General features: G+C 40.0%; 2 protein-coding genes across 3 annotated transcripts; both read left to right on the top strand.

The window, feature by feature from the left end:
- Positions 1 to 56: 56 nt before the first annotated feature.
- On the top strand, positions 57 to 17167 carry pdcd4a (programmed cell death 4a). 2 transcript variants are annotated; one of them, XM_044347032.1, is made up of 11 exons: positions 57 to 540; positions 7450 to 7752; positions 8091 to 8188; positions 10273 to 10386; positions 10605 to 10826; positions 11133 to 11230; positions 11587 to 11701; positions 13778 to 13885; positions 14552 to 14662; positions 15112 to 15251; positions 15386 to 17167. In XM_044347032.1, the coding sequence occupies exons 1-11, from the start codon at positions 495 to 497 to the stop codon at positions 15435 to 15437; spliced, it is 1407 nt and encodes a 468-aa protein (XP_044202967.1). In that variant the 5' UTR covers positions 57 to 494; the 3' UTR covers positions 15438 to 17167. The 2 variants fall into 2 exon arrangements, with proteins under 2 accessions (XP_044202967.1, XP_044202968.1); XM_044347033.1 differs by lacking the exon at positions 57 to 540 and adding an exon at positions 6093 to 6238.
- A 958-nt stretch (positions 17168 to 18125) lies between these two features.
- On the top strand, positions 18126 to 26229 carry mogs (mannosyl-oligosaccharide glucosidase). The gene is made up of 5 exons (XM_044347029.1): positions 18126 to 18233; positions 20192 to 20555; positions 21853 to 22076; positions 22260 to 22453; positions 23617 to 26229. The coding sequence occupies exons 2-5, from the start codon at positions 20207 to 20209 to the stop codon at positions 25385 to 25387; spliced, it is 2538 nt and encodes an 845-aa protein (XP_044202964.1). The 5' UTR covers positions 18126 to 18233; positions 20192 to 20206; the 3' UTR covers positions 25388 to 26229.
- Positions 26230 to 27995: the final 1766 nt, after the last annotated feature.

Raw genomic sequence — 27995 nt, 5'->3', positions numbered from 1 at the left:
CCACCCCCTCTCCTGACCACTCCCCGCCCGCGTTTCCCCCCACGTGACTTCGCTCGGGTCGCTCCTCTCAAAGTTAAAAACAGACTTTGTTTATCCAGCAGGCTGTTTGCTGAAATGCTCTCCGACTAGTTCACCTATAACCCCCCCTACGTTCCCTCTTTCCACGCGTCTCGTTGTTTTTACTATTCGCTGAGAAGAGTGAAAAACTCTTGCATTTCGCTCCTTCAAGCATTTTTTTTCTGGTCTTTTTTTTTGTAATTCAATTTCACCATTTTTGTTTTTGTTCTCTTCAGCTGAGACCGTGCAGCAGCAGCAGAAGCAGAAGAAGAAGAAAAAAAGCAGCAGGACTCTTGTTTTGTTAAAAGACTGCGTGTACAATAAAACAATTTGTGCTGCAGACGCTCGAGTTGCAGGTTTTTTGGGGGGGGTTTTGCAGCTGAGCTCGACAGAAGGAGAGCACCGAGAGGATTTTTTTTAAAATCAAGCAGAGCGTCATGGCGACCGAAGTGGAGACGTGGTCCACCGCTCAGCAAGCCGACGGTGAGTGACTCGCTTCAGCCTTTGCACTGTACCGTCTGTCGGTGCAGAGTCTCAGGGGGCTGCCACTTGGCCTGCTGGCGTGCTCTCCTTCACCCATTGTCCCTGCATGGGATGGGCTGCAGCGCCAGCCATGCTCCACCATGTGCTCCGTAAACACACACACACACTCACACACATACACACACACACACACACACACACACAGCGAGCACTGGTGCAACAACCACTTCACACCACCGCGCCAGAAACCAAACGTTAACACTTTCCTCGTGTTTGAACTGGTTCGACGCGATGTTTGTTGTTGTTGTTGTCATTGTTTTTACATTTAACCCTTTTACGCTCCTGATTGGACGAGGCCACAATGCTTACTTCCGCAAGTCGCTTTGTGCACACAAACACACACACAAGGGGGGGACTGCAGCTGAGAGTGTGTTTCTATGCACAGAGACTGTTTTCTTTGCAGCTACACGAGAGGATGCGTGAAAAAAACTGTTTTTGTTCCTCTTCTTACAGTGATTTGCGAGATATTTAGTTGCAGTTCCTCAATCTCTTATGCGCGCTTGTGTGTGTTAGTGTGTGTGTGTATATGTGTCAGTCTGGATATTTAAGTCTTTTATTTAGACCAACACGCAGTGCAGATAATACACATCTCTTTAGTGCATGAAATGAGATTTTTCCGATAAGCTAAGTGCTTGCAGAGCACATTCAACCTGCAGCCACTTTAAACCAGGATGCAATTTTGATTCATTCGATAAGCACTCGACATTTAACTCATCTTTTGATCTTTTTTTTATAGCACACACTTCTCCTTTACGCTTACAGTGCTTGAGTCATGTTTCTGATCATTGCACACAGTGGCTTTTATTGAATGTTATTTGAGCTCATGGCACACTGTGCTCCGTGCTTTCCACTCAGCCTGGCGGTGACGTCGACACGTATAGCCTACTATAAGAGCCAATCGGAAAGCCTTACATAATCTCTGCGTTGCTGTGTATTTAAAGGTTATATAAGTAGTAGAAATGTATTGTTAGCACCGCAGCCGGTTGTGATAATGTATCAACCTGTGTGATAATTGTATTTTTAACCGAACAGTGGATTGTGTTTGCCTTTTTGAAACGCATTAATTATAATAACAGATTCACCTCATTCACCTTCTACACAGAGGTAGAATCAGTGCATGTGAGACAGCACATGGTGCGTTACTGGTATGTTATGGTAGTGTTCCTGAGTGGCTCTGTTTCTCAAGGAAGGTCAGACATGCTTGACCGAGCAGCCTCTGTTGATGAGGGTGGTCACACACACACTGTCAACGACTCTCAAGAACTTCTTTATGTCATTCTTGAGCTTACATGTTGCATATTCCCACATCGATGCATGTTTTTAATCAAATGGCCACATTGCACAGTGAGGACATAGTGTATGAAAGCTATGCAAAGAGTTGGATTATCATGGAGTTTAATAGGGGCTCTTTTTTTTTTTTTTTTTTACCCTTCTGGTTAATCTGGCCCTTTTTCTCAAGGAAGGTCAGACACGCTTGATCGAGCAGCCTCTGTTGATGAGGTGGTCACACACACACACACACTGTCAAAGACTTTATTGTCTGAGCTGGAAAAGCAGGGAAAACAACTCCTCCATACGTTGTGGGTCTGTCACTGGACGCTGGACTCATATAGCAGTATGGGAAATGGGTAAAACCTTATTGTATATGGTCCGTGCATCTTTCCTCATGATCGGTTATTCAGGTTTCCAAATACCTTTCTCGTGTTTCAGTGTTATCTGGTTTTAGCATCCAATTCTTAATGCTTTAATCCATCAAATTATTGATAAACTCATTGAATACAAATCTAAAACCAGCACGTTTGTTTTTTAAGACCATTTTGATTGCATTAACTAAACGCATAACTAAACAACTCACAAACATATTGTCTTTACGATAATTGGAAATAAATTTAAAAAAAAACCGTTGAGATGCTATTAATGTGAGGTACATGGGTCTGGTATAGTCTGTGCAAATACAATAACTTCTCCTCCACACCCATGACGATTTTTATGACATTTAGCTCTTGTTGCTGTGCAGTTTGGATATATCTGCCAAACTGATATAATTTAATCTAGTAGAAATCACCTTAATCCTTTCTCTGTGTTGCTTAATATTAATCTCTTTTTGTAATTTGGCTTTTAGAAGCAAAATCCTTAATAAACAACTAAACTTATTGTCCAAGGGAGGATTGCATTTTTTTGGCATTTTTACTTGATAAACTAGAAGTCCTAAAAATTAGACATAATTAATTTATTATCATAAATAGTCTAAAGACAGATCAAGTAATGTCTGACTCTGTCTGGTTTGGTTGAGTGTTTGGAGAAGCACAGAGCAGGTCTTTGCTCTTACAAGTGACCTATAGGTACTGATTTAATGCCTGTGTAGAGCCCCAACTGTTAGAACATTTACATAACTCCTCGGATAAATACACCCGCTGCCTTAAACGTCAAGCCAGATCTCTTCGTGGCCTGCTGAGTGCACATCATGTTATGCTCTTTCCATCTCTTCTTTTGTTTCCCCTCCACCCCCACATACGTTCATGAATACATGTTTGCACACACCATCCGTTTGCATTAAGTCCTTCAGTTTAGAAACCGAACAAACCACCCCTACAGCGTGATGCCTTACAGGGCATCAGTAGACGTGATTGGTTGATTATCTTTATAAAAACAACATGCTATCACACTCTTAACCGTTTATCTGAATAGCTGTAATCTTGTGTACGCACCTCCCCGTGCACTTTATCTGTGTTACCGCTCTGCAGCTGTTACGCAGGAGGGTTACTCCTGTTGCCCAGTCAGCACAACTACAGTTTTGGCAAGTTATCATTAAGTTTTTAAAGTTTTTTTTTTTTCCCTCTTATTCCACCTGGAAAAAAAAGAGGCCTAACGTTATTTCACCTAATACAACCCTTGAGCGTTTATTTGTCGAGCATGTGTGGCCCGATCCTCAGCTCCTGTTCTTACCGTTGTATATTTAAACACGAATCACCATATGCACACAAGTTTAGGCTATCTCTGTGAAGCATGTTTTAAAGTAGACTGTCCTCTCATTATTTGAAATGACAGTTAAACCTCAAGGACAGCCACACCCTTTTCTCCTCCGATAAATACTCACCAGGACCATATAGGGTGCAGAAACTTGTTTGACCTCAGAGGACATCATGTGTCTTTGCTTGTGTTATTCTATGTGTGGGTTGATGGAGAAAGATCTATTTATATATGACTTTTATTTATTCAGAGTGTTTTCCTGATTTGAGATTTTTTTTTTTCTTTTTGATGGAGTCCTAGACAGAATGGCAACGTACTTATGTCTCAAAAAAATTACTTAAAGGCATGAAACATTAAAAAAGATATAAAAAATATAGGCTAAAAGAAAAAGTTCTGCTTCTCTCCCAGCCTTCATGTACAACCTTGTTGAGCGATGTACACCGGAGTGTCATCATTAGTTCTTAAAGTGCGTTAATTGCTTGCAGCTTTTGTTGTTGTTTCTCATTCGATGTACAGGGATTTATAAGACTTGCCTAATTTTTTGAAGTTTTGACTTCATCAAAGTGAGTCTCCCAAAGCTTTTTACAGTAGAAATGGAAAAACAGATCTGTGTCATCTGCAAAATGATTTCCCCTCCAGACATGTTTTATGACATGCAAAAAAACACTCTGCTTGGAATAATAATCGGTGTCGGATATGGTTTTTCCACACAAAAAGTTCAATTATCTCGTTAAAAATGATTATATTACATCTACTCCTTCTCCCTCATTGAAAAATCCCAAATCTACGAATATACGTCCATGAATGTTTTTCATGCCGGACACACAATGTCTTCTTCTCCAACCGAAAAGTCATTTTCTCAGTGTTTGTGCACTGGCAGACCATGACCATGATGGGCTCCGAACTAATTGTGATGTCACAAATCATACTCGTAGGTACTGGCCTTGAAGTTTCTGAGCACAGAGAAACTTTCCCCTCTTCAGCAGATGGATTTGAAACAGCTGTCAAGCGTCAAACTCTGCACATATATCACTCTGCACAACGAGGCTCACATCCAAGTGAAGGACCAAGAATTTTCAAGGGGGGGGGGGGCTTTAAAAAATTTTGGAGCATTTGACAGATTACCCTCAAAATGACAATGATAATATGTATAGTTGCATTTACAGTTTTGAAAACTAGGTCTGTCCCTAGGGAGGTATGTGAGAGCTCTGCTCCACTGACCCCCTTCTCGCTGCTACTGTACGAATACCTCAAACTAAACACCTCAACACTGCTGCTCAGGCTTGCTGCCTGTGGAAAGCTCCCACACAGCATGTAGGGCAGAGGTCCTCTGCTGGCCTGCATCTGGCTGCAGTTTTCATCTGTTTAAAAACTGGTTAACAGTGGGGGCGGTTTTAAAAAACCATCATGACAGCGTTGTGTGGTTTGGTATTCATTTTGATTCACTCTGGTGGGTGTGCAGGGTTAAAGACAGCAGAGTGGGCTGGTCGCTGCAGCTTTATTGGACTGTGACAGTAACACACAGACCCACCTTTTTGCAAAAGGAAACCTTAAAATAATTCTTTCAGCAGTTGCAGTGAATCTCTGCACTACAAAACACACGATCTTTGCCGTGTTTTTTAAAAAGTTCGCTAGCCTGGCTGCATTTTAAGTGCTTGTTTTGCAACTCTCGTCTTGGCAAACGTTTCTGACTTTTTCTGCCTTCTCGTTTTTCCGCTCTTTTCCAATTGGCCTGTCGTGTGTTTGGCACGCTGCCATTGGCTAGTTCCTAATTTACTGTGCTGGCAGCCCCTGTAGCCTACATAAGGGAAGGAGGAAGAGCTGAAGGAGGAGGTGACACATGGTCGGCTGTTTACTGATTTTTGAAGGCCAAGGGTGTGGCGCTGCTCTTCCTTCAACAGGTTAATTCAGGGAGGTGTCCCACTTTGCTCAAAGGAGGTTCCTTTTCATTTGTTGTTGACATTCTTAAGCGGACTCAACTCAGCAAAAATAACATTTTAGAGGTCTTTTAGCACCTTTTTAAAGCAGTTTGTTAGTTAACGGTTTGCCCTGCACCAAAAGTCTGATGAACACACTAGCCGCAACCTTTCTCTACCTTTTATGCACGTTTGCTCACTTTTTTCCTCGTGTTTTCTGAGAGGAATGAGCATAGATTGCTAGTTTTATCTGTGGTTTGTGCATTTTTTTTCCTCCTCCCTCAGTGTGTTTTCTACATGTCCTGTAATCTATAGGCCCATAACTCCTCACACTGCCATTTGGGCCTGTGCATAAGGAATCTAAGTATTCATTACACCCTCAGACATTCCTCCTCCTCCTTTCCTACAGCCCGGTCATGTGACCAGTCATGGACCCAACAATGCCATATGTAGTCAGGTCCACTCTAGCTGCGACGGACAGATCGCGAGAAGACGGAGGAAGGGAAAAAAAAATTGGTGTCAGCATTTCTTCAGCATGTGTTCCCCTTTGCTCCCTCCCTCCTCCCATGCCTGCAGCAGCACTTCATGTCCCACTTGTTGTTGTTGTTGTCTCTTTCTCCACACCTTGAAGAAGCAACCTGAGCTTGACAGACTTATTCCTAGATACAGTATTTTTTTTTTTTTACACTCAGAGGAGTAGTTTAATAAGTAACTTGACAGTTTGAACCACTATATGGCTGCTGATAGCTCTGGTGAGTGTCACAAGAATGTGCGTGTGAGAATTTGTGCTGCCATCTTTCTACGTTATGTTTTGAGACCTTTGGCTTGATGTGCAAAACGCGGCCATGACATATGGAGCCCACACAGTCAGAATGCATTGTGTCATACTCTGAGCTGGGTTTTTTTTTTTGCTGTGGTGTAAAGGTGTTTTGTTGTGCAGTAAGCTATATGCACAGTGTTTGCAGTGCAGGTGAATCCAGGCTAGACACCATTAGCAAGTAAACCAAGCTTGAGCTGTTGTGACCAACTGTATCTGGAGCGACTGTATATCTCTTTAGCTACAGCTGTAACATGCTGAAATATTGTCTTGTGTTTTTCACCTTTACCAGAATGCATCCCTTGAAGGCTGATGCAGTATTTACCAAATATATTTGACTTCTTTTGTTTGCACAGTAGTTTTATTTGGCTTTAAAATAACTGGCAAAAACTTACCATTTACCTTGTTAGGCTCACTGCCAGCCTCAGCTTTTGTAGAAGAGCTGCACCATAAAGTTTTTACTGCTGTTTTTATTAACATTGTTTCATAGCGGTGTAGATAAGAACAAGATATACAAAAAAACCCCCATAGATATACCATATATATGTCTATCTACCTATGTGTGGTACATGGCCACAACTATTTGGACACCCAAATAAAGTATGTGGACACTAGAACATTACACCCAAATGTGACAGTTACATATAGTCTATAACATATATCACAATCCTTCACTCTTCAAGGCTTTCCACAAGTTTTTTGTAACCTGCAGAGATGTGCTCTCACTCACCTACAAGAAGGTTCGGGACGTTGGGTACTGATGTTTGGTAGTGATGTTTAACTTGCAGCAATTCATCCTAAAACTATTGAATAGAATTGAAGTAAGAGCTCTGTGCAGACAAGTTCAGTTATTCAACACCAAACTTGGAAAACTGTTTCCTTATGGACCTCTCTTTACGTGTGGGGTCATTGTCATGTTGGAACTGTTGCCACAAAGTTGAAAGTGCACTAGTTTCTAAAATATAATTGTGTGCTTTAACGTTAAGATTTCCCTTAATTGGAATGAAATGGGCAAAGCCATGAAAAACAACCCCAGACTAAAAGAACAGGAGTGTCCACATACTTTTTGTTATGTGTTTTTACAAACTTTACAATAATGTCTGTGCTAACTTGCATCATGCTATCAACGGTTCTTTGTGATCACAGGAATGTTCTCTTTGGATGACAACCTGACAGAGGCTAACCGTCCCTACGGCGATGATGAAGACGAGCTGAACGAGGCGGAGGTGAATGGTAACTGGACGCCCCAGGAGAAAGCACTTCACGAGGCGCGGCTCAAAGCCAAAGCCAAGCGACGCCTGCGCAAGTCCTCATCGCGCAACTCTACCAGCGAGTCCTTCTCTGAGTCAGGAGACTTGGCAGGAAGTGACCCAAACAGCCCAAAAGGCAAAGTCAACACCAATGACCGCAAATCCAGGACAGGCAAAGGCAGAGGCCTGCCAAAAAAAGGTACATTTTAAGCTACAGTGGTGTATGCTGCCGCCTGCTTTTCTGAAGGCTTCCACAGTCTTTTTGACGCTTTCAGACAACCAGAGCGCAACAATGAACAGACAGGTTACAACCTCAACTACTAGAATGATAATGGAAAAACACAGAAAATATCTCTCTTAGTTATTAGCTGATTGTCAGGTTCTGATTATGAAGTGTGGCTTATAAATATGCGCTGTGTTGACAGTGGCAACTGGTTTTGCTGGAAACGTTGTTCTTTGCATGACCTGCTTTCATGAGCCTCACAGAATATGTTTGTGGCATACTTTTTCATGCTGTCATTCTCTGTCGTCTCACAGGTGGAGCTGGTGGTAAAGGAGTTTGGGGGGCTGCAGGGATGGTTTATGAAGATGAGGAACCTGATGTACAGGATCCCAACTATGATGAATCTGCTCAGGTTAGTTAGTCTGGCAGTAGCGATACTTTAGTTTGCATGCTCATCTGAAAAAGTTGGGATTGAAGACATTAAGTTTTGAGCTGAATGTTAAAAAATTCTCTTTTGGACTTACTGTTACGTTAAAGATGCATTACACTGAAAACTGAAAATCTAGAGGCAACCATGAAAAATGTGTGAAATAGCATTTTAACCAAAAAAGTATTTAAACCATGACAACCTTTTAAAGAGAGAACTTTATTTGCAAAATGTTGGCATTACTTGGGCATCAGCAGGTTGTACACACATACACACACCTGCGTTTGCCAGTGAGTGATGAATGAGCGTCATCTGCAGAGGTCAGTTCATCACAGTTGTTGTTCTTCTGACCTGTTGTGTGGAACATCTTTTTGTTTCAAAGAGGCCCACTGATCACAGCTGTGGTATATTGGAATAACACCTTTTTTATTTCTTGTGTCAAACAACTGTGCTGATGTTGAAGAACTGCCGGGATGCTAAGTATATAAAAGAGGCTCTTTCTCTGTGAACAAGATGATGATTGTCACACATGGACAACAAGCATACTGAATGCACAACTGTCTGTCTAATGCATCGCATAGTGTTTTAGTCTCTTGTTATAAAATGGTATCTTGCATGGCATAAATTTTCTGCCCACAATCAAAGAACATATTTTTAAAATAATTTGTACTGGTTTAATAATCTATTTGAAAGCTCTAAACTGTTCTTATATCAAAAAGTCCTCAGGAGTTGGCCAAAGCACATTCATAACACAACCAGTCACATGATTGTCTCATCCAGATGGTTCTGTCCCATCACAATCAACAGTATTTTCAATCTTTAACCCCGTTATCAAGCGAATGCTCAGTGTGATGGTGAAAGCCAAGTTTGTTTGTCTTCAGTTATGGACACAGTGACTGAATGCAGAGTGGGAAATGGAGCTTCTGTCAGGGGGAAAAAAAAAGTTGATAACAATTTGGGAACTGTGTAGAAAAGCCAGTGTGATTTGGCCTTGAATGTTGTAGGAACAGTGTGGAATGATGTCAGTGGGGGACTGGGACAGAGTGGTACAGAAAAATACGTGGAATATGTGCAGACTGTGGCCTTTGAATCAGAGGAGGGGATCACCTGATGAAAGATTTCTGGATCATAAAGGTCACCCTGCCTTTGGGAAAATGATAACATTTAAAACAAAATCTTCTTCTGAAATCCAGTTCGGTAGAGAAATTAAATAAAAAAACTTCTGCAGAACTGTCCCAAAGGGTTCTTTCTTTTGCCTGTTCTTGGCCATAAAGTATTATTTTTGTTACGTCATTTCACAGAAAACAGGAAAGTGAATCAGCATGTTGGAGTTTTGGCTATAATCCTTCTTTATACTAATATTTTTTTCCTGTCTTACCGATTTGGACTTGTCAGGGGAGGTCAAAACAATACAATAATTATTTTTTATGTTCTTAAATTTTACGGGACATCAAAATAGAAGCCAGCTCTTCTCTTTAAAAGGCAAAAGTAGTTATCCTCCTATTGTAGTTTAAAGGAGCTTAATTATTTCAATCTGTGCCAAGATTTTTATCAATGCTTACTATTGTTCTCCAGGGGAAGAAAAACCTTCACCTGTAAAGTTAGTTGGACTGGTTATGACTGTTCTTGGCAGTCATGAATGTAAGTGTTGAAACCAAAGAGACAAATTTAAGTTACTAGACTGTATTACAGAAGGACTGAATAGTGACAGATAACGCTGGCATTTTGAAAAAGATAACCTATTGATGATGATCTCAAATTATTGTGCCATGATATTAAAGTGGACATATTATGCACATTTACAGGTCTATATTTTTAATCTGGGGCTCTACTAGTATATCTTTGCATGACATACAGTTAAAAAAAACTCTTTATTTAACTCATACTGACCCTTTACACAACCCCTCAGTTCAGCCTCTGTCTGAAACAGGCCGTTTTAGACCCTGTCTCTTTAAGACCGTGATACTTAAGGAACTTTGACCATGTTTAATATAGCACAGATATTTGAATACACTTTGTTGTGAATATTTGTGTTTATCAGTTGTTTTTTTTAACTGTTTTTTTAAAAGGGGGACACAGTTTATGCAACAGTTGTGCCTGAGGTAGATGAGAAGGAACTGGGAAAAATGGTCAACCCAATCGTAAAGGAGTACTTTGAACACGGAGACACAAAAGAGGTCCAGGTAAATTAACTGATATTAAACCTTTTTCCTACAGTTCACTCAGTACATACTGATCAGGGATCGGTGGGTTTAGTAGATGAATGAAACAAGTAATTGAGAGCATGTATTCTAAGATCATTGAGTCTGTAACTGCTGGTTGTGGACTACACTATTGATTCAGAGTTGATCAGTTGCCTCCATAACAATCTTTAATGTCTGCGTGTCCTCCCTCCTGTCAGATGTTACTGAAGGAGCTCAACCTGGGCCCCCATAAGTTCGAATTCTCCTCCGTGGCCGTGTCCCTGTCCCTCGAAGGCAAGGCCAGCCACAGAGAGCTGACCTCCCGCCTGCTGTCTGATCTGTCGGTGAAGCTGCTGTCACAAAGTGACATGGCCCGCGCCTTCGACAAGATGCTCAAAGAGCTGCCAGACCTCATACTGGACACACCTGAGGCTCCACAGGTATAAATGATATGCAGAGGAGTCAGTAGCAATCAAGATCCGGATCTGAGGTGGTGTTGATTTAGTGTTGGCTGCATAAGAGGGTGGGGACACACTACAGGGCTTAACACACTTAAAAGATTAAAAGTGACTCTTATTTTCCATAGAGGTGCACACACACACACACACACATCAGTCTAGAGTGTAACTGTTTAAAATGTCATTTTTTTCAAAGTAGTTCTGTTGAAATTTTTCTGTAATGGCAGAAAGAAAAGATGGCCTGTTAGTTTTATCTTTTTAAAAGATGTTTTTTCTTGTGTCTCTCAGATGTTAGGCCAGTTTATAGCCAGAGCCATAGCGGACCACGTCCTCCCCATGTCTTTCCTGGACTGTTACAAGGGCAAAGTAGACTGTGAGCATGCCAGGTGAGCCAAAACAAGCAAAGTTTAACATGCAGATAAAGTAGAAGATGTCTTGAAATGTTAACAGCAAGATAAGCAAATGCTGATTGTTGATGCAACAGGAAAACTGTTTGTCTTTCCTTCTCTTTTATAGGAGGAATAGTTTTTTTGTCTTCCTCTCTTATAAGACAGTGTGATTATTAGATAATGATTAAATAGAATAAAACATCTGTGTTATGATGCTGTTTTGGTGATTTTGGACCTCTGTGCTGAACAAAGGAAACCACTTGAGTCTTACTATTCTCTAAAACAAACTAGACTTTATGTATGTGCATTTTTGTGTCATATTAACGACATTGTGGTTATGGTCTTTTGTTCAGAGTGGCTTTAGACCGCGCTGCAGTGCTGCTGTCCATGAAGAGAGCGATGGTTCGCCTAGATAATGTGTGGGGTGTGGGCGGAGGACTAAGACCTGTCAAACATCTCGTTAAAGAGGTAAGCAAGAATGTTAACCAGTTAAAAAGTAAACTCATAAATAAATGAATGTCTAATTATTTGTTTTGTGTTTCCTTATTAAAAGCGATTGAATAATCCTTCACACCTGAGGTCAGAGTACTTGTATTGACCGGGCTCTGCTTTTCTGTTGACATTATGTAATATAAACAGAAGGCAGAAATGCATGCTGGGTAGAGAGCCACGGGCCAGCCCTCTGCTATGTTGCTGTGTCAGCAGAGCACTTTTCTCCCCTGAGAAGTGTGAATTGCAGAAACGAGGGTGCAGGAAGGGCCGACACAAACGCACATTCTAGTTTTTAGCTGAGAAACACACACACACACACACACACACACACACACAGTTCATGAACACCCCACATGTTTTCAGCTTTGTTTTGTTTACATTTATTGTTCCATGATCTGGATTTTCTGCAATTTTTCTTGCTAATGTGGGTGTGGATAATGTGGGAGTTTCAAGTGCACATCTTGTAGACTTAAGTTATGCAACATTTTAAGTGATGTTTAGAAATGGGAGATTGGTCTGTCAGTAAACTCTCAGTCATATAGCATTGTGCAAACCTCTTGAGCCCTCAGGCCTTCGTGTCCAGGTTTGATTTCCTGCCTGGTTGTGTGCAGCCGAAGGGGGAACACGATGGGCTGGAGGAGGCACAAGACTTCTTTATCTTGCTGCTCTCACTCACTTTCTGATTCAATCTGTTGTTGACCTCATACTTGCACTCTTTCTAATCCTCTCAATTTCTTCTTCCTCTTCTCTGTCACTGCCCTGTGTGTTCACATATTACATTTCCCTCCTGTTCGTTTTTCTTAGGTTCGGTTGTTGTTCAGACTAGGTATGCACTGATCTGACTTTTTCAGCCCCGATACCGATACCTGGGCTTTAGGTATCAGCTGATAGAGAATACCGATCCAATACCAGTGTTTAATTGATAAGCTGTATGGCTCACTGTGTGGAAGAGACTGGGATCATTCTTTTATGTCTAAGACAAAATCAGGCTTGAATTAAACATTGCTTTCCTAACTTTGTAAAACAAAAATGTAATAAATATATACATAGATATAAATTTACTGAATTGTTATTTATTATAATAATGGTATCCGGTACCAGAGCGGCCCATTGTCACTGATACCCGATCCAGCTGTTTGAGTCAGTATCGGACAGATATCCGATATCAGTATTGGTGCATCTGTAGCTCAGATGGCCACATATTCTCTCAGCTCAGTGAATTAGACCCAGAGTTGACTCTGAAGTGTTGGTCAAGCTCAGCGGATTTTAAACTTGTTGCATCAATCTCAAGTGTTATGACTAATTGTTCCGTAAATAGTTTTAAACGAATGAGTGCTCGTTGACGTGTGCGCAGCTCAGCAGTGCGAGTGACATAACTAAGCAATATGAACAAAGAAAGCAGACACTAAAAGATTCAAGCAAGCTCCAAACAGAGAGAAATGTTTTATCTTTTTTAACTGACTTCAAATTGTTGTGTGCTAGGTTTTATTTCTCAAAGGAGTCAGGTTATTGCTGGAGTAACAGTTGTGTAGTATTTGATGAAATACTTTTCACAGATGGGTGTTTTCAGGTTTCATGGAGCTCTCCATGCTCAGCTCTGTTTGAAGATTAAGATAAAGGCTGGGGAATGAAGGGGAGAAAAACAGAATAATCTGTACTTAAACATGGTACAATCCACATTTCCATTGTATTATTCCATCAGTAGTCATGAAATACTTTCTTTTCTTCATAGAAATTTTCTCTGTTTCAAGATGAAAGCCTTCCAGTGAAGTGAAGTGATGGTTCATACATAATAAACTCATTGAATTAAATCCCAAATTTGTATATATACATATTTATACCCATAACCATATTAAATAAATGATGCCAAGTGGTGGGTAAATTAAAGGAAATTGTTTTGAGTGGCTTTATAGACCTAACCTCCTCCAGTGACAGTACTGGTAGAGGTCTTGGCACAAAAGGTTGAATAAGGTATCCTCAACTGTGCAGAGAAACAGAATCCCAACAACAAAGACAAAATAAATCAACTTCTTTCTTTTTTTTTTGTTCCAGATGAACCTTCTGCTTAAAGAGTACTTGACATCAGGAGACGTGTCTGAGGCAGGACGCTGTCTGCGGGAGCTGGAGGTGCCCCACTTCCACCATGAGCTGGTCTATGAGGTATTCAAGACTTGATTATATGTTGATTATATGTTGGTATTGAGTGTTACCTGTATTTGTAGAAAAAAAACAAGTTGATGTCAAACAAAATTTAATTTTTGCGTTAGATTCCTACATGTTCACCCCACACTATGACAACATGATGCAAGTTAAAATCAGGAAAGTGAACCTTTAAGTATTTTCTCTCTGGGTGTCAGGCAAGCAAATTGCAAAGCAAAACTGGGAAAAAAAAAATCTCTTCAGTGACAGTCATTCTGTTTTCTGCCAAGGACAATTTGTTTTTGGCAGAGACTTTTCTCTCATTTGCACTACATCTATTAACACAGCTCAGTCCAAATCAGTCAATCTAAAATGAAGAAGCACATTGCATAACATGGAATTGCCGTCCTCCAAACAAATGTTCTTGCTCAGTGATATTTTGATTGTAGCTGAATATTAATTTGTGATGCCTCTAATTTAAGTAAAGAAAACTGACTGTCCTCCTTCACACTGTGTCTTGTAGCTTTTAGTGTTAGATGGTAGATGCAAACACTGCCACCATGTGGTGAAACGTGCAACTTACAGATCTCTAAAAATACCATTTTAATCGTCGCTTTCTAATATTTGACATCTGTGCAGCACACTTCTCTTTCACACATTATGTTGTATATCTTTGTTTTTTTAAAGGCTGTGGTGATGGTGCTGGAGTCGAAAGGGGACACTGCCAGCCATATGATGGTAAAACTGCTGCAGGCCTTTTGGAAAATGGGACTTATCACTGTGGATCAGATGAACAGGGTCAGTCCCTTTTTTTTAAAAATTTTTTTTGTATGAAAGTGTATGAGTGTAGTTTAATTTGAAGAAATATTTCTTTATGAAATAATTTACAACAAAATTTCCATTTTCTAATTTAATCAGGGCTGTAACTCGCCATTATTGTTTTACCATTGATTAATATAACGATTTTAAAATATCAGAATATATGAGAAAACACTTCTCACAGTTTCCCTCAGCGTAATGTGATGTCCTCTAATTGCTGTCCGGCAAATCGTCCAAAACCCCAAATTATTTACCAAATCCTCACAATGGAGAGAAGTTGGACCCAGAGGATGTTTGACACTTTTTGCTTGATAAATTATGTAAACAATTCATGAATAATTAATATTTCATGTTGATCTACCAATTGAGTTTATAGTTAACTAATCAGCTCTACATTTAAGCTTGTACTTATGCTCTTTTCCATGCAGGGTTTCCAGCGTGTGTACGATGACCTCCCTGAAATCAACCTGGATGTGCCGCATGCTCACTCTATCATGGAGACATTTGTGGATCTCTGCTACCAGGAGTCTGTCATCACCAAACAGCTGAGAGATGCCTGTCCCTCCAGGTTAGTTAGGAATTAGTATTAAGAGGCAAAACATTTATTTCTTTTCATATCTGCTAATTTCATTATTCTTCATATTGCACAGTCCTTTACGATATTATACTAACACGCTCTTCAAACTGTGTTTTGTCCACTAGAGGGCGGAAGCGTTTTGTAAGCGAAGGAGACGGAGGAGTGATCAAAAACTAATCCGCAATAGGAAGAGGATAAGCAGGAGGAGGAAGGGTGCATACAGGTTCTCACACCCTGTTTCTGCTCCAGCGTGTTTCCCTGAAATCGGACATGCTGGCAGTCAAAGTTTCCTTGTTCCTCTCCTGATAACATTGTCATGACACAAACCAGCGTTGATGTTCGGTGAAAGTAGACTGAAGAGTGACCCGGACGTCCAGTTCCCTTCATCTTGTTAATCACTGTTTTTGACTTTTTTTTTTTTTTTTGTAAGAATATTCTTTATCTCTGGGGTTGATCCACCCCTGTTGCCTCAGTCTTTGTACCTGTTTCTTAAGAATAATTCAAGACAAAGCTGCAGAAGAAAAGGCAGGTGGACAGATCAGGGTTTGTGGGAGATAAACTGGGGTGTGTAGTCTCTTGCTTTGCTTCACCTGTTGCCATGTTGCTATTTTTTTTTTTTTTTATGTATTGAGCTCTAAATGGAAAAAGCACTTAAAAGACAGAGCATATTGTACAGTCAGTGAGCACTTAGCAATTTAGCTCAATGGCAAGGATCCAAACCTTTTTATTTTCTGCCACAAATGATTTGAAATTATTTCAAGGATGATGTGCTTTGTAGTTTCTGGTTTAAGTGGTTCTATTGATCCTTTACGAACAATGTTCCTTTCTTTTTTTTTTTCCTTTGCATCTCGGTCTCTGAAGCAAGATGTTCACTTTCTTAAGCAAAGCAGTCAAAGCAAGAGGTGTTTGGGCACTTGTTTGGGTGTTAAGTTGACACTTGCATTAGGGAAAGTATGTTTTGGAAGTTTGTTCTTAAAAATGAGAATAAATTGGGGTTAATATGTGTAAAAAAAAAAAATATATTAAAAAAATTAAACAATCTTTTTGAGCATGATTTTGCAATTAATGGATCTTACAGCCATGTGGTCAGTAGTGTATTCTGGACAGGTAACATTCACATATGAAACCAAGCCTGCTTTAATTAAGCTGTATGTCTGTGTAATGGAAAGCCCAGTTTTTCTTGGAAGATTATATGTTAAACATATTCAGACTTTTCTGCCATTGTCTGTAACAGTTTTACATGTTGACCAAAGTTTAAATATGGAGATATATATATATATATATATATCTCATTCATTAAAAAAAGGCAACAGAAGGGTGTTTCTGAATTTTTTTTTTTTTTTTTCACGCCAGCAGTATTTGTAAAAGAGGAACCAGGAATAAGTGACTGTACAAGTGTAGTAGAGATGTACATCTATCACATGTGTTGATCATAGTCATCGGTTGTGATCCTTCACTTGTATCTTCTCTGTCAGTGTGTATCATTTAACATCTCAATGACTTCACAGTCCGAGCAGGTGTAAAAATTGTAACTTAAACCTGAAATTGAGAAGTAGTTTGAGGCCAAAGTGGTTTTTTGTCCCCTAAAAGACTCTGATGTTTGACCCCATTTATGGTACATATAAGATAATGGCTATGTGTTGTCATAGCACAGCTTTACTATGCCTACAGTGTAAATAACTGGTTGAGGGAAATTATGTGAAATGCTTATAGGTGTAAGTCACAGGATTCATTCATGCATGCATGCAGCTGTCCAGTCAAATACGGGCTACAATGTTTATGTTTTGTATTCCTACAGTCATCTTTGTACTATTGATATATTTTGGAATCAGCAAACTGTTTGCAACATACTGCCATACTCAAGAGGCTCATTTTATATATTTCAATAAACATGACATATTTCCCTCTGCAGTGTCACACTTGCTTTTTTTCCCTTGTGTATATGTCAATAGTTTGCAGTGGTGAAAGAAGTATTCAGATCCTAAAGTAAAAGTACCAATACAGCAATGTAAAAAGACTCCATTACCAGTAAAAGTCCTGTATGAAAAATTATACTAAGTAAAAGTACTTAAGTATTAGTGGCAAAATGTACTTAAAGTATTGCAGTAAAAGTAGTGGTTTGGTCCCTCTGACTGACTTATTTTATGACAGATTATTAATACTGAATCATCAGTGTGTAAGCAGCATGTTACTGTTGTTGCTGCTTGAGGTGGAGCTAGTTTGAACTACTATATAAAGTTAAGTTTAGTCCAGTAGTTCCCAACCATGAGGTTGGACCCCTGCAATGGGTCACCAGGTAAATCTGAGAGGTTGTAGGATGATTAATGGGCGAGGAAAGAAGAAAAAAACAAAGTTCTGATACACAAATCTGTTTTCAGTTTTTGGACTGTTTCTCTAATCTTTGATTTTTGGTGAAATATTGAATCACTTGAATATTTATTGAAATGAAACCATGTGAGAAGTTTTTGGTGGAGCTGTCAACTCATAGACATCTGAAATATGACCCCGACTACACACTGCTTTTGGTAAGACGTCAAAAACCAAAAAGGTTGGAAACTGGTTTAATCTTTAACAATGTGTTGTATTTTAAAAGCTTGTTATATTATCCATTGTGTCAAATCTTCATCTGAAAAGTAACTAAAGCTGTTAAATACATATAGCGGAGTAAAAAGTACGTATTTCCCTCTGAAATGTAGTGAAGTGGAAGTATGAAGTAGCAATAAATGGAAACACTCAAATAAGCACAAGTACTTCAAAATTGTACTTAAGTACAATAATTGAGTAAATGTACTTAGTTACTTTTCCACCACTGGTATTTTATATTCATTTCATTTAGTGGCAGTTGAGTTGATGGTGTCACACCCACGTGCACTCGGGAGCGGAGTACACGTCAGTGGAAGCGAGTATTAACCAGGAAGTGGCTAGTGAGCTAGCAACGGATAATGAGCAGCTGAGAGTCTGGTATTTTCACAGGTCAGTAGCCTTTTGCTCAATGAACATTTAGGTGGAACTACGATTCGGCACCATATTTTATTAGCTGACACATTATATCGTGACAGCCGGTCGGTTTCGCTAAAAGTAACGTTAATTAGCATTACGGCACTACCAGCGAGTAGTGTGCAGCCTGCACGAAACGTTGCATTACCGGTTATGTTAGTGGCAACCCAGCCTGTTCTGGTTAAAACAAGTGTCTGGGATAGATATTTACATTTGAAACACAATGCACATAGGCTGAGGTTGATTTATAAAGTGGTCGGCGCCGTCAAACTGCCCAGTCTGCCATGATATGCCATGCAAGGTTAACGATAGCTAGATTGCTTTTTTTAGCCTAAGATGACGTGAACTTAACATTACAGGAGGCTACCAAAGAGCCACAACAGCAATGATGAGGACGAATTTTATCAGATAAATGTTATCATAAGTATATCCGGATTCTATAATATATGCATCTTCCTGTGACAATATTTTCCCCCTGCTTTGGTTAATGAAATTTTGTCAGGTCATTATTAGGTACCTAAAACTAATGCAGTGTAACAGACAACAGCCCTGCAATGAATCCTGCCTAATTAATCTACCCTAATTGATGTAAATAAAATGGACAAAATAAAAGAAACACCTGTCAGTATAACCAATACAATCCAGATGCACCACAAACTCCAAAATGACCCTAAAGTTGAATGAACACCTCTCTAAAGCAGTATTAATGGAAAGTGGACATTGTTATTACAGGTGAAACTGTTAATTGATTAGTTGATTGACATAATATTAATTGATAATGATTTGTTGATTGATAATTTGCTTAATCAAGTGGACTGAAGTATTTTTAGGCAGGCAGTCTCATTGAGATTGTGGTCTCAGACCTGAAAACAAAAAAACCTGCTAATGTCATTCAACCAAACAACCAGCTGGCACACAAGAAAGTCATTTTAAATCAATTTCATTTATATAGCCCCCCAGAAAATCACAATTTTGCCTCAAAGGGCTTTACAATCTGTTCAGCATACCTCAGCCTCTGTCCTTAGACCCTTGAGTTTTTCTCCCTCTCATATCAATGAGGGTAGACTAAAAATCTGAAACACCTCTTTGCCTCCAAAATGATGATAAACATGAAACGACACCTCTCTCACATCTTCAACAAAAACTGAACCTGATCTTTGTGAAGGTGGGATTTATTGCAGGGCTCTTGTGTTAGACTGAATTATTAGTTTTAGTTAGATGTGTCTAATAAGCTATCAATTATAAGTGCATTTCAAATAAAAAGTATAGAGCTGCAACAATCAGTCAATTAATTGATTGGTTGTCAACTATTAAACTAATCGCCAACTATTTTGATAATTGATTTATTATTGTTTTTTAAGAAAAAAATATCCAAATTTATCTGATTCCAGCTTCTGAAATGCAATTATTTTCTGGTTTCTTCAGTCTTCTATGACAGTAAACTGAATATCTTTTGGTTGTGGACTGTTGGTCAGGACAAAATTAGACATTTGAGGACATTATCTTGGGCTTTTGGAAACAGTGATGGACATTTTTCACCATTTTCTGATATTTTTAGACCAAACAATGAATCGATTAATTGAGAAAATAACCGACAGATTAATCGATAATGAAAATGACTTGTAGTTGCACCCCTAAAGTATTGTATGTCAAACAATCGACAACCGGGTGACAAATAGAATGCATAACAATTATAAGAATCAGGAAAAAACATTAGATAATAAAGCTTTAAAATTTCCACGGGGCATGAAAGAGCTTGAAAGCTGCTTGTAATTCATTTAATTTAAAAGGTGTGTTGTGCCTCAATGAGGTAGTCAACATATGGGATTTATAAGATTAAGAGGTTATTGGATACTATATGTTGTATTTGCTATATGTGCAGATTTATGAAATGGTTCATTGACAAGTGCATATGAATCTCTTCTTGTTTCCAGCTTCAGAAGGGCAGGATGGGCAGGCAGAGGAAGAGGGTGGTAACTGGTGAAGCTGCTCCCCTACCAAGGAAAGATGAGAAGCCCGCTACGTTTCACCGCAAGGAGAAGAAAAAGAAAGTCGATATTGGCAAAGTGTTCATCAACATCTCTATCGGCCTTTGTATATTCAGCCTGATCTGGTTCTTTTATGCTCTCTACATGCGGTCCACCCTGGCCAAACGGGTGGTGACCCTGCACCCTTCGTCTCCCGTCCAGGACGCCAATTGCAGCAGTGCCAAGGTTTCTCCGGAGAGGTTCTGGGGCTCATACAGACCTCAGGTCTACTTTGGCATGAAAACCAGGAGTCCGAGGTCGATGGTGACAGGTGTGCTGACCCATTCATAGTCAAACTGAGGCTAAAGGTTAAAGAAAAAACTGGCATGGACATACAGTATTTCTGTAATATTGTGCAGATGGGGCATAACCTGTGATTTTAGTAGAGTATGAGTAGATCTGGATGATACTGACAGAATCTAAATATTTAATCAAATATTTATGACTCAATATCTTGATATATGATTTGACCATATTTTCTCCAGAATGTTTGTCAAAATTCTAGAGAAACAACACGTCTGCTTACAGGTTGAGGTATGCATTGTTTATTTCACTCAGGCACCTAGTACTAATGAGTTCAAAAGATTAAGACCATGAAAAAAACCTTGTATTTAACCTCTTAAACCCAACTGACCTCCAGGTGGGTCCGTCATTACAAACTCCTCCTGTGCAGCCCACAGAACTATTTTAAATTCTAGTGAAGATCCCAAGGTATCCCAAGGTTTCCAAAGATTCAAAATGTGTCAGGGTCAAGCTGCATTTTGAATGATTGAAATGTGTATAAAATGATATGTAATATAATAATATTTCTTTTTTATATATATAAAAAATATTTCTTTTAAAAAAAACTTTCTGTGGGTAATGTAGATGGCAGGTTTTTGATAGGAAAGAAGAACGCATGGGATAAAAAAAAAATGCTATTTCTAATCCTGCTGCATCGATTTTGATCCCTTTTTTTTTAAACTGTCCACCATGAGTCCGACAATGTTACAGGAGTGCAATGTTAAATCAGTGGAGTTCTCCTTTAAGACTCTGATTACCAGCTTACACAGTTATGTTTCATAGATACTTTACTTGTTTACATGTCAACATTTACATAAATAACACAATTTAAATTCTGTTTTAGAATAGTTTTCCCCTCGTATTTAATTATCATAGTTTGCTTTTACAAAATATTTACATTATTTTATTAATCAAATCTTCATTGTTAAATTGCACTACTAGTGGGAAATGAGCCCAGACACTTTCTAAATTCAGGTAAATTTTGGCCGCAGTTTTGACTGTACATTCTAGCAGCCAATTTGGATAACTCTTGTTGTTGATTAGATGACAACAAAAAGTGCACTACAATTTCCAGTATTAAGTAAGCACCTATAATTATGTACTGCTGTTCTCAAAACCCAGTTGGCTGGTAACTTACTGCACGTTGCCAGCGAGTTTTGGGACTTACCTTTTATGTGAAACTGTTGACAAGTTACTCTTTCCCACATCATTTGATGCATATCTATTTGTGCATCCTCTGTGCTGTACCAGCAAATTTATTTACTTGCTTTATTGTATCTCCTCAGGTATGATGTGGATGCGTCAGTTTTCTGACATAGACGTGAACCTGAGGCACACTTGTGAGCAGGGAGATCGTTTGCAAGGCTATGGCTGGCTGATGCATGACGGGATTAGCTTTGGTGTCCAGGAAATCCGAGACAATGGTTTCACACTGACCACAGAGTTTGTCAAGAGGATGGGAGGGGATCATGGAGGAGACTGGACCTGGAGGGTCACTGCCAAACAGCATGTAAGTGCTGACTGTTTATTCAGCCTTACTATATGTGCAGATGTTCCTTCACATGACCAAAATTGTTGTATTTTATGTGGTCAAAACTTACAATATCTGTGAAAGCAATATTTAATGATTTCAGTTTAATGATTTTAAGTTTGGATCATTGTAGGATGCTGATTTATTTTTTCCCCCCACCAGAGCTCTGCCCCTCAAGCGCCGGTTATCTCCCTGATGTTCTATGCAGCAGCTGATACACAGGGCTCACTGGAGGCTCACGTGGAAGAGAGAGACCGCCTCGCATCCATCACTGGTTTCTCAGAGGAGCTTGGCAACTTCAAGATCACGTTCCGAAAGCCTGTTACCGGGGAATTATCCAGCGCTAAATATGCCAGGTAAATGCATGAAGGCATGAGAGAATGATAAGATCAGCATCACCCAAAAAGGAGTAGACTAGAAATCTGGAGGGAACATAGAACGCTAGTGTTTAGTATTAGCAGTAAAGAAAATTGACAATTAGACTAAATGACTCATAAAATGAACAAAATATTATAAAGCAAGCAAACAGTTTACAACTATCAATCAGTGAAAGCAGGAAAAGCTGCATATGTACAGAAATCTTGATAGAAAGGTGAGAAGACATTGTCATTCAGCAGCAATCAACAGTGGCCATTTAAACTGCATGCAAGTGCAAGACTCATGCATAAAAATACAAAAAGCATTGTTGCACTGACTTTAATTGATTCGGAGTTTTGAGGCCTTTTGCGCCTCTCTAGATTCCCAGCATCAGAAGTGTGGCCTCTTAACATTCTACGTGACACTCAGTAGAAATGTCATGTTGTGCTGTAGTGTGATCCTACAAGACTTCTGGGGTAAGAAAATCACAACCTCTAGATGGCAGCAAAAAACAGGCCTTTCAGCCTTTGTTTCATCACCTTTTTTATTCCCCACACACAGTTTCCTGGACATTGTGATATATAGTAGGATAAATAAAGTTTGAGAAGCCAAAGAAAAGCAGACCGTTTCTATGAAGCTACTAGTCTTTTTTCTGAAACAGCACAGCATCAGTTTACTTAAGTAAAGGTGTGTATCTACCTTTTAGAAAGAGCTGTTGTTGCATTAAAGTTTTATATTGAGTGGATCAAGACTCTCTGCTAGCTCACTGCTAGCAACATTCACAGGGAGCAACAGTATTTCACAATTTCACGAAGGCCAAAGAAGACCAGCGTAGCAAAATAGAAAGGTATGCACTGATAGAAATGGTAAGAGTTGTATGACTTATGACTTATGGTAGGTCAATGGAGGATGTAGTTTAAGTGGGAGCTTAATGTTTGATTTTACTGATTCGTTGTATGACCAGTCGCTTCACTTCTGACTCACCAGCACAACACGAGACAGCAAAAGCTAAGATACAGTGTGCTAAGGCTTCATAAGCATAGCTAGTGCAGTTAAGGTCATTTGTGACTATAAACTACACCTGAATATTTTGTGTGACTGCTTAGATTTCATAGATTCTGAAAAAAACGGGATGATAATCACTAATTTCTTGTCTTTTCAGTTATAACTACCTTCAGACTGTCTCTCCTGGCTTGGAGAAGCTGACTGATATTGTGAAGCACAGTCTGAACCGTAGGTTTGTCTACAGTCCTCCATCTGGTGAGAAGAGGCATTACATTGCTGTGGACACCTACAAGCCACCACATCACCAAAACCAACAGAAACCCACCGACACAAGGAAAGAAAGTGACTTTGTGCTTCACCAAGTCACCGTCCAGACGCCATTTCAGATTGAAGTTCTGTTTGAGTCGGCAAGCTTCCACGCCCGTCCCAACCAGCTGGTGGGCTCAGTCATGACTCAGGAGCTGGAGAAGAGGAAAGCTGAGTTTGATGCAAAGTTCGAGAAGACCTTTGGGCTTGAGAGCAAAGGTTTTAGCCACGCACATATTAAGTTTGGCAAGGCAGCACTCAGCAACATGTTAGGTGGAATGGGCTATTTCTACGGCCAGTCAGTGGTACAGTCCGTCTACAATGAATATCCGCTCCTGTACCCCGAAGGCGCATTATTTACTGCTGTCCCATCACGCTCTTTCTTTCCCAGAGGATTCCTTTGGGATGAGGGCTTTCACCAGTTGCTACTGAGCAAGTGGGATCCCCAGGTGACAAGAGAGGCTATTGCCCACTGGATAGACCTGATGAATATTGAGGGCTGGATCCCCCGTGAGCAAATCCTCGGAGATGAGGCTCGCAGTAAGGTCCCAGCTGAGTTTGTAGTTCAGCGGAACGAGAATGCCAACCCACCCACTCTCTTCTTAAGTCTTCAGGAACTCATTGAACAGCTCTCTTCAAATCCAGACGAGGCAGCATCTCAACCAACCTTGCCTTTCCTCAGACGGCTATTCCCAAGACTGAAAACCTGGTTTGAATGGTACAACACCACACAGTCAGGGCCCTTACCCAACTCTTACCGCTGGCGTGGACGTGACAAGGACACCAATCTATTCCTCAACCCCAAGACCTTGACATCTGGGCTAGATGACTACCCTCGTGCCTCACACCCATCAGCAGATGAGCGCCACGTGGATTTACACTGCTGGATGGCCTTGGCCTCAGGCATCATGGCTCGTATAGCTCAGCTTTTAGGCGAGCCCCATCAGGACTACCAACTCACTCACCAAGTGCTCAGTGACAACAACCTGCTGAATGAGCTCCACTGGTCAGAACAACTTCGTGCTTTTAGTGACTTTGGCAACCACACCCAGAGTGTGTCCCTGCAGCGGGAGAAGGTGTACGTACCTCCCGGACAACCTCGTCATCAGTTCCCTGTAGCACGCCTTGTGCGCTCCGTCCGCAGGGCGCCCAAGCTACAGTATGTCAATGCTTTAGGTTATGTGAGCTTGTTCCCCTTCTTGCTGCACATCCTCGAACCGGACTCCCCTAAACATGAACATATTCTTCGAGAGATAAGAGACTCCAATAAGCTGTGGACTCCCTACGGTCTGCGTTCACTCTCAAAGGCCGATCCCTTGTATATGGAGCGAAACACAGAGCATGACGCCCCCTACTGGAGGGGACCGATATGGATTAACATCAACTACTTGGCAGTCAGAGCCCTCCACCACTACGGCACCACACAAGGGCCATACCAAGAGAAGGCAGCTGCTCTTTATGAGGAACTCAGGACTAACATTATCAATAATGTTTATAGACAGTATGTTCAAACAGGGTATATCTGGGAACAGTACAATGACAGCACTGGCAAGGGCCAAGGAAGCCACCCCTTTACTGGCTGGTCAGCTCTGACAGTATTAATGATGGCTGAACAGTACTAAAACTGTAGATTTCATCTCATGTTTTATATCTCAAGATATCGGCCTTCATTTGTATCTGGATGTGACTGAAACAACATAATCAGGTCTCAAGATATAGAAATATGTCTTGTCTGGCTGTGGAAACTGTGCTAATCATCAAAAACTGTAATTACAAGATTCAGCTGAAAAACAGGCATTTAAGATCACAATTCCACATTTAGCCATGCCCTTTAATTAAAATAACAGGTTTCATACAGGTATTCTCTGAAGGGTAATGTACAGCTTACATTACCACTCTTTGCTGTATGTGGAGCCAAGCACTGTTGAGTGCTTCACTTAAGATGCATTTAAGAAATCATATCCCTCTCAACTTCACACACGTCAACTTCACAGCTTCAAACGGCAATCTTTAATATGGAAAATCAAGACAGGTGTTGTTTTTAATGCAGGGAACTACTGGTCCACCTGTCTGAGGGAAGGTTCATATTTTCACGCTAGACGTGTGATGCCATATATGAAGAACTGTTACCAGATTTGTCACACGTTCTGGGACAATAAGTGCATAAATGAGCGAGTTGTGTCACTTGACAAATAAGAGTCATTATCTTTAATTGTGCCATTTTCTCTTAAATCTATTATATGTCCTCAGTTCTCTGTCTTAATGATTGGTCATTTTGATATTTAATTGTTTGATCACAGTCTTTCACAAATAGTTCTTTTCAGTCTTGCTCAACATTTATAAAGTCACTGCTTCTAAAAGCAGCAGTATTTTGTATACACAGCCTGTGGTTTCACTGGCAGGGAGCAGCATTGACTGTGGCATTGGTCTTGTTTTGTTAAAAAACAATAAATGGTTTAAATAAGTTTTTGGTCATGCTGTACTTTTTTAATGTTGGTGTGTTGCCTCCATTGACCTAAGCAAATGATTGACTCAATCTAAGCCTATAGCTGCAGTCTGTCTGAAGAGAGAAAATTACCTTCTTCATCTGTTGTTACAGAGCCATCCATCATCATCATCATCATCATTATGGTTCAGACAGTGACACTCCTTCACACTAGGTGCTTGTAATTGGTGATCTCTGAATATAACCTTATTCAGCCACTAATTATGAGTTGCTCTCAATGGAAGTTTTATCTGAGTCCCTCTCAAATAAAATAGATCACTCAGTTTTCTATCCTTGCAAACAGAGTTGATTAATCCATGTTTTTGATTAATGCAATGGTATGGAACAGCATTTGACTGTATTGAATTATATGTCACAAGAAAGCAGTGAACAAAATATACATGAGCACAAACATGCATTCTAATAACAGCTGCTGGTTGCTCCATTTTACAGTACATGTAACAATACACGTACTGAGAGTACACACGTCTGTGTGGGTAGTTTTTGAATGTGTGCACATTTCATTGTTGGGTAATAAGTATAATCCCAGATTGGTAAGGTTTTTCTTGCTGCCAATAGATGAAATCCCAGCATGGCTCTTTTTTCTTGTAATTTTTTCAAACCTTTCAAATATTCTAAAATTGCCCAGGAGTGCATATTGTCCAGAAAATATGATTTAGATTTTAAATGCTTAATGGACAGTATGCTGTATCATCAACAGGAAACCTGAGAGAGCCAGAATATTTAAACCCCAATGCACAGCTTCAACAGTGGATCGATCAAACCAAATTTGTTTACTGCTTCTGGTTCCAGTTATTAACATAAAGTGTCCCTATTTTGCATACAATGCTCTTAAAGTGTTGAAATTACAGTATTTTTTATTCACCCTTCCGTTAATAATCCCTCACATGTTCAGCACAGATATCAGCATTTCTCTGTCAGTCAATGCAGACAGTAGCTTCAGCACACTGTGACCTTAAGTACAGCAGCCCGGTCCTCTTTCTTTTGTCAGATGGCACATTCGAAGGCCTCTGGCTGACGTCAGTCTGCTGCAAGTTATTTCTTTTTTTTGCATGGTTTCCATGGAGCGCAGTTGTAAGGGCTTGGTGCTTAATTAGCTAACATCAAAAGGCATGGAGCGTACATAGATGGCGAATTCTTTTCACTCCTTGACATATGCTGGCATACATTTACACATCGGGCATACAGTGGCAGTGTTCTTATTAATACTTTGACACCAGATATAAAACGCTGGTACTGAGAGCACTGATACTGGCTCTCAGTCTGTGTGCCTGACCACTGGGTTCCAACCTCTAGACTGTTATGAATCCTTTGAATGGGCTAGATGTGCAGTTGTATAGTTGGAGGCTTAGCGTGGTGCATTCAGGTTGCATGGCTAAAAATAGTGCTTCTATCAGTTAGCAGAACAGCAGAAAGGCTGTGAAGCCACAGATTGGTAGTTTCACCACATTTATCAGTCATCATATACAGTATGTGCCTCAGTTCTTGTACTTAACAGAACATTAGATACTGTAAATTAACAGCAACACTGATAAATACTAATGCCTGTGTGCATCTTAAAAGAGGGTTTCAACATTTTGAGAAATTCAGTTGATTGAATCGTTGTGAGCTTAGAGCTCAAAAACTAGCAAATTATGTATCAGTGTGCAATGATTGCCTTCAGCCTCAGTCGTGGGAGACACAAGCTCATCATTTGACCCTTTGACCTGTTAACGCAAAGCATG

The sequence above is a fragment of the Thunnus albacares genome, chromosome 3 (assembly GCF_914725855.1).
Source record: "Thunnus albacares chromosome 3, fThuAlb1.1, whole genome shotgun sequence".
NCBI classification, from domain to species: domain Eukaryota; kingdom Metazoa; phylum Chordata; class Actinopteri; order Scombriformes; family Scombridae; genus Thunnus; species Thunnus albacares.
The sequence above is the reverse complement of the archived record's forward strand: the minus strand, read 5'-3'. Positions and strand labels throughout refer to the sequence as shown.